The 12,644-nt window shown below is 45.1% G+C and overlaps 1 protein-coding gene across 5 annotated transcripts in view; it reads left to right on the forward strand.

Annotated features, from left to right (window-relative positions):
• Positions 1-12,644, forward strand: part of AGRN (agrin) — a 265,408-nt gene that overhangs the window by 108,576 nt on the left and 144,188 nt on the right. For all 5 annotated transcript variants that reach the window (XM_089534268.1, XM_089534269.1, XM_089534270.1 and 2 more), the window contains one exon: positions 5,201-5,248. In XM_089534268.1, the coding sequence (XP_089390394.1) occupies positions 5,201-5,248 (48 nt within the window). The remainder of the gene's footprint in view (positions 1-5,200; positions 5,249-12,644) is intronic.

The following is a 12,644-nucleotide window of genomic DNA, read 5'->3' on the forward strand; positions in this document are numbered from 1 at the left end:
CAGTAAGGGCAGAAGGACTCGAGCGAGGCCTTGGATTTGACCCAACAGGGGCTCTATTTGTATTAAAATAGCTGGAACGAGATCCTAAATTTCACTTAGGCTGTGAGAGGAGCAGATTATTTTTAAGGCTCACAGAACTTTATTTAAGGTGGTGCCTGATGAAAAATCCTGTGCAGCTCAAAACATTTCCCCAAAGTACATTTGCTAGCGGCTGGTGGCTTGTGCTTTTATGGAGGTGTGCCTCTAGGTCACATTTTAGACTGTGTTGCAAAGGAGCCATCGGGTGGGGAACCCTGGCCCCCAAATAGGTTCAGGACTTTGGATCACTCTTGTAAAGTGCAGATTGGGATCCAGAGTGGATCCAGAGCTTCACATTCCAGTACTCACTGCTACTATTTTATGATCTCATACAAGTTAGGGAGAGATTTAGGGAGCTGGGTATGTTTAGGGAGAAGAGACAGGCAAGAGGTGATATGATAGCTCTGTTTAAATATTTGAAGGGATGTCATATTGAGGATGAAGCAAGCTTGTTTTCTGCTGCTCCAGAGAATAGGCCATGGAGCAATGGATGCAAACTACAAGAGAAGAGATTCCACCTCAACATGGGGGGGAATGTCCTGACAGTAAGAGAGGTTTGAGAGGGGAACATACTGCTTCAGAGAGTGGCGGAGTCTCCTTCTATGGAGGTTTTTAAACAAAGGGTGGATGGCCATCTCTTGGGAGTGCCTTGATTGTGAGTTCCTGCATGGCAGAATGGGGTTGGACTGGATGGCCAAGCTCCCTAAGTCTTTCCTCATAAGGCATGGTTTCCAGGCCCTTCACCATTTTGGTGGCCCTCCTTTGGACACACTCCAGCTTCTCAACATCCTTTTTGAATTGTGATGCCCAAAACTGGACACAGTATTATTCCAAGTGAGGCATTGGCCTTTTTACCAGTGTGAGGCTTCCATGGCCGAGCTGGGATTCCAACCCTGCTCCCCAGAGTTGTAGTCTAATGCTCAAACCACCACCACTGGTCACTAAGCATTAAAAACAGGATTTTGTGTGTGTGCCCTTGCTTCAGATTGAAAGCCCAGCTGGATGGGAGATGATGGAGGAGTTGCTCCTTTTAAAAAAAACCTCCTTCAAATGCCTCCGAGACTCGTCTTTGTTTCCTACGAAGCCCCGAATGAAGGGCTTCAGCTGGATATAGAACGGGAATGGGGTGCGGCTGGGAGCATGGAGTGTGTAGGAGGCATTTCTCTTGAGGCATCGCTATGCCTTGCATGGAGAAGCAGCGCTGAAGGGTTTGGAGTATGTGTGTATGTGTGGTTTGAAAGCGCATAGACGTACTGAAACAGATGCACAAACCTAACGGCTGTGGATGGTTGTGACTGTAGAAGGGGAGAACATGCCTTTCGTGCCAACAGCTGCGCTGGTTTTACTTTACAGGGAAGGCATTTGCACTTCAGGGGTTGGGCAATGTATTCTGTTTCCTAATTTATTCCTAATTATTATTATTATTATTATTTTTAAAAGATCTGGTCACTGCTCCAACCACTTTGTTGTGTGCCCTCAAGTCATTTTTGATTTATGGTGATCCAAAGGTGAACCTATCATTGGTTTTTATTGGCGGGTTTCTTCAGAGGGGTTTTGCCATTGCCACCCTCTGAGGCTGAGAGAGTATGTCTTCCCCATAGAATCCTAACCAGTGGGTTTTTATGCTTGAGTGGGGAATCGAACCCAGACCTCCACTGTTGTCCAACACTCAAACCACTACACCACACTTCTTTCCCTACCTCACTGTCAATTCCGGAACATGTATCTTTGGACTAGTGAGTCCTTTCTGTGTGATGAATTTATTGCTCCTTGCGGGGTGGATTGTGCTTTGCATGGTTGTGGGTTGTTCGGTCTTCTCTGGAGGGTGCATCTACACTGTAGAAATAATGCACTTTGGCACCACTTGAAGTGCTGTAGCTCCATTCTATGAAATCCTTGGATCTTTAGCCTTCTCTGCCAAAGAGTGCTAGTGCCTCACCAAACTACAGATCTCAGGGTTCTGTTGCATGGGTGCCATGGCAGGTAAAGTGGTGTCAAAACTGCATTGTTTCTGCAGTGTAGATGCACTCTGGGTTTTAGTGTGAACTTGCTAAGGAGTTACCCATAGTGTGCAGCTCTGCTCCAAAATGGTTCCAGCGTCTTGGTTAGCTCCTTGAAAATCTGGACAAACCCAGAGTGGATTCCCCAACATCCCTGGCCTGTTTCAGGCTTCTGTGTGGTGTAGTGGTTTGAGTGTTGGATTAGGACTCTGGGAATCAGGGTTCGAATCCCGTCTCAGCCATGTAAACCCACTGGGTGGGCCTTGAGCAAGCTGCACTCTCTCAGCCTCAGAGGATGGCCATGGCAAACCCCTTCTGAAGAAACTGGCCAAGAAGACCCCATGACAGTCGCTATAAACTGGATATGACTCCCTCTGACTCTGCCCAACTTCATATCATGATTTAATGATTTCTGATCAAACATTTCATATCAGGCTTCAAACAAACCAGACGCACCAAATAGCTTGCCTTTATTTCTACATGTCACTTGGTTGTATGTTAGGCATAAATACTTTTATGATGGCAGTCCTAGAGTATGTATGTAGAGTTCTGCCTCCATCCCAGTTTGTAAACTGGACCAGAGCCATCTCTGAACGGAACCAAGCAGTCAACCCATTTCTCATTGAAACTGAGCAGCCAATCCTTTGCTCATTTCTTTGCATTATAAGTGGGGAACTGCATGTTGAATGTTAACTCTTGTCCTTGCACATAGAAAACCAAGCTTCATCAATGACATACTAGTTTTTAACTTGGGAGGAATGCTGTTTTTTGGGGAGAAGATTGTCTATACAGGCACCTTTCCATTTGTAGGCCCCACTTTGGCAGTTCTACTGAGCCATAAAACTGGATCTTAAAAGGGCATTCCAGCTCTTTTGCAGAGCGCAGAAAGCGACTTCTTCAGAGCAATTTCTCCCTGTTACGTATCACGGTGTTCAAAAGTAATTCCTTGTCATCACTTACTAGAGTGCTCAAAAATTACAGTATTATGTTCCTCCTTTGGTAGTTTTTCTGTTATCTCCCATGACTTTTTTCTTTAAAAAAAACCATAGGACTGATACTAGAATGGCATAAAACTGCTGGGTGGGGGACTCTGTTAAAATACCACTTCGAAAGCCTGTAAACTATAGCATAATACAAGCTACACCAGGGATGGACAGACATGGAGAATCCAGAATCTGGATCTGACCTATCTTTGGATTTTCCAGTCCCTTGCGGGTGACATATTGTAATTCTGCCCAAACTAGAAATGATCTGGTAATTTCCCCTTCCTTCCTTCCTTCCTTCCTTCCTTCCTTCCTTCCTTCCTTCCTTTCTCTTTCTCCTTGTCCTACTCCTACTCCTTCTTCTCTTTCTCCACCCTCTTCCCTCCTCTTCTTCTTCTCCTTTCCCATCTTCTCCTTCCTTCCTTCCTTCCTTCCTTCCTTCCTTCCTTCCTTCCTTCCTTCCTTCTCTTCCTCTTCTCTTTCTCTTTCTCCTACTCCTACTCCTTCTTTTCTTTCTCCACCTCTTCCTCTTTCCTCCTCTTCTCCTTCTCCTTTCCCATCTTCTCCTTCTCCTTCTCCTTTTCCTTCTCCTTGCTTTTCCAGTCCCTTTTAAGGGGCACCTATTCCGAGACCATGAGAATTGCACCTCCTCATAGTATGATTCCATGTTTTAATGTCTCCCCATTTTTGGGGTGGAAGGCAAAGATCCAGAGACCCAAAGCCTGCCTAGTTCTTGCACCAATGGCTTCCCTCCTATTTGTTGCATTCCTCCCGAAATGCAATTCGGTGACACTCTCTCTGCCACCCAGCTTCGTCTCTTGCCTCTCCTTCCTTCCAAGTTCTGCTCTGGATGAGAATAGGGGCAGCTGTGCTTGAAGGCTTTTGAGCGCCATTTCTGCCTTTCCTATCCAGCATGGCTCCCATCTACCCACCTGACCTGTCCCCATCTTCCTGGCTAACAAGCAGCCGCTTTCCAAACACGACCCACCAGTCAACTCAAATGGACTTGATGGATCAGTGTCTTGGGAGACCCTGCGGGACAGGTAATAAATAGTTTGATTTGTGTGGCAGCTGGGGTCAGGAGGGACTGTGATGGATTGACTAGCCCATGGCAGCTCCTGTCACAGGGCCCTTACCTCCCCCAGCACCAAAAGGGAAATGTATTTTATTATTGCTTCCGTGAACCTACCCGGTTGCTCCCACAACGTCTGCAGACTTTTGTTTTGGATCTCACATGAAAATCAGAGAGGTGCATGGTTTTGAGTGCCTGAAAATGCTTATTTTCAGTGTGCGTGAAGAGCAAGAGAGCCAGCATGGCGTAGTGATTTGACTGGACACCACAATTCAAAAAGGACGTTGAGAAACTGGAGCCATGTGTCCAAAGGAGGGTGACTAAAATGGTGAAGGGTTTTGAAACTATGCCCTATGAGGAACGGTTTAGGGAGCTGGGGATGTTTAGCCTGGAGAAGAGAAGGTTAAGGGTGATATGATAGCCCTGTTTAAATACTTGAAGGGATGTCATATTGAGGATGGAGCAAGCTTGTTTTCTGCTGCTCCAGAGAACAGGACCTGGAACAATGGATGCAGGCTACAGGAAAAGAGATTCCACTTTAACATTAAGAGAAATATCCTGACAGTAAGAGCTGTTTGAGAGTGGAAGATGTTCCCTTGGAGCGTGGTGGAGTCTCCTTCCTTGGAGGTCATTAAACAGAGGCTGAATGGCCATCTGTCGGTATGCTTTGATTGAGAGTTCCCGCATGGCAGAATGGGGTTGGACTGGATGGCCCTTGGGGTCTCTTCCAACTCTATGATTCTATGATTGTTGAGTTGAAAATACAGTTCTGGAGACCAGGGTTTGATTCCCCACTCGGCCTTGATACCTATTGGGTGCCATTGGTCAAGTCACGTGCTCTTTGGCGTGGCTTCTGGCCTCTTAGGACGCATGCATCATTTAAACAGCATGCCTCCAAAGTGACCCGAAGCAGCTTTATTTTGGCCTGTCTGGGCCCTAGGTTGTCTTGCGGTGGTGCAGACTTTACTGCTAGTAACTGCAAGCGAGGAAAACTAACTTGTAGTTAACAAGGCTACAAATACGTTTCTCATATTCACAATCCCATTCTCTCTTCCTTTGCTTTGCAGACAAACCAGGAAACTACTTCCCGCAGCCGCTGCCAACGCCTCAGGATGGTGAGTTGCAAAAGATCAGAACATATGCTTAACATTTGATGTGCGCGCGCGTGTGTGTGTATTTGAAAAAGTTAATCTCTTTGGCTGCTATCTCCTGACCTAGTGATCTATTTCACTGCCTCTCTCACATCCCTTCCTACTCCTTCCCGCACAAACATAGCTGCTCATAGTGAACCGGTTATCCATCTGATGCTAATTTTGATGCTAAAATCAATACTTATGACAATATCTGCGTTGTACATGGCTGATGATTCTGTTTTAGCAAGTTGATACCTACGGGAGGTTTGACTGGGATCTGGGTTCAAGTTACCATGTGCCATCAATCCAATAACTTCCAAACAATGGGCCTTCAGGTCACTTTGGAGGCATGCTGTTTAAATGATGTCAGAAGCTGCACCAAAGCCATGCTCCATTCCTAAGGACTGGAGCTCAGTATGGTGCAGCTTCTGGCTTCTTAAGATGCGTGTGTCATTTAAACAGCATACCTCCAAAGTGACCTGAAGCAGCTTTATTTTGGCCTGTCTGTATGGGCCCAATGATACCTTTATTGGACCAAAATGCACATGTTGCAAGCTTTCCAAGTCACATTGGCTTCTTCATCTTGCAAACAGGAGAAAGAAATGGAAGATGTTAGTCGTAGGCTTGCATTTTCTGTTTCTGGTCTTAGTTCAGATGGTAAGGAGGGCTGTCTATAGGTTGGCACCTCTCTCCTTGGCCAAGTGGTCACTGGTAAATTTTCAAATCCAAGGAAATTTAATGCCTATTTGCAACTCAAAGAAGATGTTTCCTTTGAATCCAGCATGACTCCTTCCTCTGTGAAGCCACATTGCTCCTATCTAGGTAGAGAACACTGAATTTGTCAAGAAGTCCTTATGTTTTGCATCGGGAAAACTAGTGCTGTGAAGTCCAATTGGGTGATCCCTGGCGCTTCCTTCTTCATGGCCTCATCCCCGCCTTACAGGGTTGTTGTGGGGATAAAAGAGGGGGAAGAGAAGACTTGCAGATCCCTGTGAAATGCCTGGGAGGAAAGGCAAGGTCAAAAGCAAATTTAGCAAACGGTTATTTCATTTCGTTTGCTTAAGCTCGCTGCAGCGTAGGCTCTGTGAAATTCCCCCCCCCCCCCCGCTTTCAACCTGCTATCTTTAAAAAGCGAAATGAAGCGTGTTAAAAATATCCTCCGCACATGAATCTCCTTGCTTGCAGCCAAATGATCTCATTGCTTTGTATTCTTTGGAATTAATCATAAAAGGAACAATTTGAACCAATTTAAAAGACAACAAATTATGACAGAACTCCCTTTCAAAGCCACATTTTTGTTTTTGGTGAGCTCCTGCATTTGTGCGCCAACTCCCTCCCTCCCTCTTTCTCTGTGTGCACCAGGCCAAAATTCAATGTGCTCCATTTCCTGAGCCCTCTTCGGTGAAATTCCAATCTCACAAACAAACACACTAGGGGTCTTTGAAGAAGAGAGCGCGGAGGGCCATTTTATCCGTTCCCGAAGTATGACTCTCTGCTGTCTTATTTGAAGAGGCTGTGCGCAGTTGTTCCACCTGATTCTCCAGTGCGTGGGCGCATGCATGTGCCATGAGCTAGATCCGTGTGCCTACTTCCAGCCGCAATGGCATGGAGAGGTTATACATGCTTGCATTCCACCGTTGTCAAGCTTAGTCTTTCTTCCCCTCCCTCCTTTTATTAACATGGACCTGTTACAGACTGCCAAAATAAAGCTGCTTCAGGTCTCTTTGGAGGTATGCTATTTAAATGATGCATGCATCCTAAGAGTCCAGAAGCTGCACCAAAGCCACACTCCATTCCTAAGCACTGGAGTGCAGCTTTGGTGAAGCTTCCGGATTCTTAGGATGCATGCATCATTTAAACAGCATACTTCCAAAGAGACCCGAAGCAGCTTTATTTTGGCAGTCTGTAACAGGCCATGGTTTTACTATTTGAGCCCAGAATGCAAACTCGGTAGCAACTTGGACTAAATCTGAGATGACAGAGTTTTCTGGCTTTGCTCTTTGAAAAACTGTCTGGTCCAGGGAGACGAAGATGTTGTGCATATAAGTGAGGAATGCTGACTAAGTTGTGCACTTCACTTACGATCTTGCTTGTGTATATATGCATGTTAAATTTCATTTAAATTCAGCACTTCTGCCAAAGTATACCCACTTTTCACACAGATAATGCACCTGCCCCAGCAGGTTGTGGTTTGCATTCATACAGCTTTCTCTAATATCAGGATACATATAGATGCGGCCCTAGAAAATTGCATCCACAAGCCTATTGAGCTGGCAAGGAATTGTTAATGGTTTCCATGTGTTTCCCCTTGACGGAAGGAGATTGACACCGCTTTGGAGTGTTTCTGGAGCCCTTTTGAAAATTATACGCTGTCCCTGAGTTTTGGAACAAACAAGCCGGAAGAAGACTTGTCATGATTAACAAATAGGGAGAGCCTACTTCCTCAGGTGCATTTGAAGGAATAGACTCAAGTCTATGAGGAAGTAGGCTCAAGTCTATGAAGTTTCTTTCTTTCGGTTAGTCTCAAAGGTGCTACTAGATCCCTTTGCATACTGCTTTTCCAGATTAGCATTGCTATGTCTTTGAATATTGTGTATCTGGTTATGATAACATTTTCTGCTACTTCAGTTTTCAGGACTGCTAGCTTGGCTATTATTATTATTATTATTATTATTATTATTATTAATCACTTGAAAAATGTGCTTTTCAGACCTTAGATAATGAACTATCCAGCAATTCAGGTTTAGCAACGTGTTCCTGTATTGGTTTGCAGAGTAACAGGTGTTTGATGTGGCAACTCAGGAGTCTCAGAAAAGTCTTGGAAGCCCATGTGCAATGCTCTTTCCAAGCAGCCGCGCTGATTTAGAAAGCATGGATCCGTTTGCAAGTGGGCCTCCTTTTGAGGTGACCTGTTTTTCTTTGTTCCGCTTCTTGGATAGCATAAAAGTGTCCAAGGACACTGCTGTTGGCATGGATGTTGTTGTTGGTGCTGACATGGATGAGGATAAAGTTAAAATGAGGAGAGGGGATTTCAGTGTCAGAGGGAGGGATTATGGTTAAGAAAGGACATTTCCCTCTCTGCCTCTTAATGCAGATGGCAAAGAGCTAGAATAGAAACCTAGGTAGATCCAGAGTGGAATCTGGACGCTTACAGATAGAGTCAGATTGAAAGCTGTTGGGTTACTGGTGGAGCCAGAAACATAGAATCATAAAGTTGGAAGAGACCCCAAAGGCCATCCAGTCCAACCCCATTCTGCCATGCAGGAACTCTCAATCAAAGCATCCTCATTGACAGATGGCCATCCAGCCTCTGTTTGAAAACCTCCAAAGAAGGAGACTTTACCAATCTCCAAGGGAAGTGTGTTCCATTACTGAACAGCGCTCACTGCCAGGAATTTCCTGGAATCTGTAGCTTGCATCCATTGTTCCAGGTCCTGTTCTCTGGAGCAGCAGAAAACAAGCTTGCTCCATCCTCAATGTAACACTCCTTCAAATACTTAAACAGGGTTATCATATCACCTCTTAACCTTCTCTTCTCCAGGCTGAACATCCCCAGCTCCCTAAGTCTCTCTTCTTAAGGCATGGTTTCCATGCCTTTGCCTTCCTCTGAAGCTGAGACAGTGTGACTTGCCCAAGGTCATCCAGTAGGTTTCAGCTAGATTACATTGTGGTTAACTGCTATCAAGTTGACTTCACTTACAACGACGCTATGAATGGGAGGCCTCCAAGTTAAGCCCTGTTTGCAAACACAAAGCCTGCCTTTCTTTGTTGAGTCTCTCCACCTGTAACATGGCTTTCATCTTTTCCTACTGCATCTACTTTGCCAAGCATCTTTTTCTTTCTTTCTAAAGAATCATGTATTCTCATGATATGGCCAAAGCAGGACAGCCTCAGTTTAGTCATCTTAGGGCCCATACAGACAGGCCAAAATAAAGCTGCTTCTGGTCACTTTGGAGGTATGCTGTTTAAATGATGTATGCGTCCTAAGAGTCCAAAAGCCACGCCAAAGCCACCCTCCAGTCCAAAGGAATGGAGCGCAGCTTTGGCAAAGCTTCTGGCCTCTTAAGATGCAAAAGCTGCGCTCCATTGCTTTGGACTGGAGGATGGCTTTGGCGTGGCTTTTGGACTCTTAGGATGCATACATCATTTAAACAGCATACCTCCAAAGTGACCCAAAGCGGCTTTATTTTGGCTTGTCTATTCCGGCCCTTTGCTTCTTGGAAGAATTCAGGCTTCATTTGCTCTAGGACCCATGTCTTGTCTTTTTTGCAGTCCATGGCTTCTACAGAACTCTCCTCCAGCGCCACATTTCAAATAACTAGATTACTTCTAGGTACATCATACGTGCATAAGGTTTCTTTTCCTGCACCCCCACTTCAAAAACCAATGGTGAGCTAATGTTTAAAAACCAGCATCTGATTAACGGTTTGCTAATTCCTTCCTTTCTTTCTTTTTCCCTTTTCGTTTTTGTCAAGAGCAGGAGAGCAACGAAGGCTCGATTAAAAAATATATATATATCCACGTGTGATTAATCTATAATTGGACCAAGGGCGTGTTGTTTAAAAATAAAAACGAACGTAAGTGTAGCTTGGATCCTGGCACTGTGAAATATTAATAAACCAAGCCCATCCAGATGACACCTTCCATTAAAAAGAATGCATCCTGTTCAAGATACTCTCTCTGAAATAGCACCTGTTTATTTGTTTTGCACCCATCATGGTGCAATGGTGAGGGTAGGGCTGAGCTGGTTGCTGGCTTTAAAAGAGGGTTCCTTTTGAAATGTAGGACATGAGGGGGAGATACCTTCCTTCTTTCCCACCTCCTGTCACCTTGCTTCTGTTCAAGCCTGTTCCTTTTAATTGATGAATCATCTGAATTTGCATAGGGATGCTACAAGGAAGACTGCCTGCGGAATGACTGTTTGTAACTCTAAATGGGCATGAGCAACAATGTTTGCCAACATCAAAAGAGGAGAGGGCTCCTCTCCCTTTAATGGTTGTGTAGAAGAGGGAATATCAATAAGTGTCCTTTCTTACCTGGTTGCCTGACAAGCAAGTCCTAGAATCATAGAATCATAGAATCGTAGAGTTGGAAGAGACCCCAAGGGCCATCCAGTCCAACCCCCTGCCATGCAGGAAATCACAATCAAAGCATCCTTGACAGATGGGCATCCAGCCTCTGCTTAAAGACCTCCAAGGAAGGAGACTCCACTACACTCCGAGGGAGTTTGTTCCACTGTTGAACAGCCCTTACTGTCAGGAAGTTCCTCCTAATGTTGAGGTGGAATCTCTTTTCCTGTAGTTTGCACCCATTGCTCCGTATCCTATTCTCTGGAGCAGCAGAAAACATGCTTGCTCCCTCTTCAATATAACATCCCTTCAAATAGTTAAATAGGGCTACCATATCACCTCTTAACCTTCTCTTCTCCAGGCTAAACATCCCCAGCTCCCTAAGTCATTCCTTGTAGGGCATAGTTTCATTCCCGCTTCCACATAACCATTAAAGCTATAGCAACCCTCTCCAGTTTGCAGTCTTACAACCCGAAGATGGCCCTATCCTAAATTTTTCTTGGCCAGATTTAATCAGGGTGGTATTGCCGTTGCCAAGGCCATGACATGGTTTCACGGCAGAGCAAGGATTCGAATCCTGGTCTCCTGGAGTCTTCATGCAACACTCAAACCACTACACCATGCTGGGTCCTAAAAGCATCGGCACTGAGCGTGTCCAAAGGAGGGTGACCAAAATGGTGAAGGGTCTGAAAACCATGCCCTATGAGGAGCGTCTTAGGGAGCTGGGGATGTTTAGCCTGGAGAAGAGAAGGCTAAGAGGTGATTTGATAGCCCTACTTAAATATTTGAAGGGATGTCATATTGAGGAGGGAGGAAGCTTGTTTTCTGCTGCTCTAGAGAATAGTCCATGGAACAATGGATGCAAGCTACAGGAAAAGAGATTCTACTTTAACATTAGGAGGAACTTCTTGACAGTAAGAGCTATTTGACAGTGGAACACACTCCATCACAGAGGGGTTGAGTCTGTTTCTTTGGAGGTTTTTAAACGGAGGCTGGATGGCCATCTGTCGGGATGCTTTGATGGTGAGTTCCTGCATGGCTGAATGAGATTGGACTTGATGGCCCTTGTGGTCTCTTCCAATTCTATGATTCTATGACCTATAAGTGCCCACATCTTATGATTTCAGACTCTTGCCTCAGCACGTATGTCATTGAGCCTGCACATTCCTAAGCATATGGCCCTAGTGATGAAGACTAGAAACCTGGGTTTTTTGAAAGACAAGATGTGTAGGGAACCAAATTCTCTCCCAATATGTCTTTCCATTATTCTGAATGCAAAGCTTTATCTTATGCATAAAGCAACCCTCAAAGAGTGTTAAGACGGTTGGATTTCTGCACATACCTCCTACGCCCCCCATGATCTCCAAACTGGCCTTATTCTGGGTCTCGCATGGAATGTTAGTTTCCCCCCTTTCATCTCTCCAACTCGGCGTGTGTTCCAAACAGTTTGCGTCATGTTAACATAGCGGTCCAGTGGGACCCAAATGTTTCCCCCCTTCTTCCGCCTTACCTTTCTCTTTTCGTGTAACCAAGGGCAACGAGGCGCCACATTCACTTGAAAGGCCTTAATAATTGCTTGTAGTGCTTCTTTTACCAAAAAGAAATAAAAAGGAATAATATATATATATATATATATATATATATATATATGGATGAACAAAGCCAAGAGATCAAACTGTGGGGCATCTGGATGAAATTGGGTTTTGAATGGCTTGCCCCTCGTGGTTTCAGGTGCAAGAGAAGGTGGTCCGTATGCAGATGAAATGAGATAATGGAACTCAGAGCGGTGGATATTTGTTCCACGAACAGAAATAAATGTCTGTCTTGAGGAAGGCATTCCTGATGGGGCCTATTTATAAGCAAAGCCTGAAAATAACTTGTTAACGGTTAATGCTGCTCCATGTCCTCATCTCCGAAACTGCTTTCCTGCTTAGCATCAAGCATCAGTTGCTGCAGGGCCAGGAGCTTCCAGAATGTTGTTTGTGTGGCAGTGGCTCTCCTGCAAGGCGTGGACCTTAGTGGGTGCCCAGCAATGCCAAGTGCTGGCGCTGGTCCTTGGGTTAGGATATGAGAGACCCGGGACCCATTCACACTGAACCATAATAGTAATGGCTAAGTCTTTTTACTGACCAACAAAAGGATGGAAGGCTGAGTCAACCTTGGAGCCCCTGAGATTGAACTCACAACCTTGTGGCTGCAGTAATAGCGCTATGATTCCACTTTAACTGGCACGGTGGCATCTTATGGGATCCTGGAACTGGTACTTTGGGGAAGCACTAGAGCTCTCTGGCTGAGAATCCTAAATGCCC

This window comes from Sceloporus occidentalis, unplaced genomic scaffold (genome assembly GCF_023333645.1).
Source record: "Sceloporus occidentalis isolate IW3139 unplaced genomic scaffold, rSceOcc1.0.p SCAF_8, whole genome shotgun sequence".
In the NCBI taxonomy this organism is placed as follows: domain Eukaryota; kingdom Metazoa; phylum Chordata; class Lepidosauria; order Squamata; family Phrynosomatidae; genus Sceloporus; species Sceloporus occidentalis.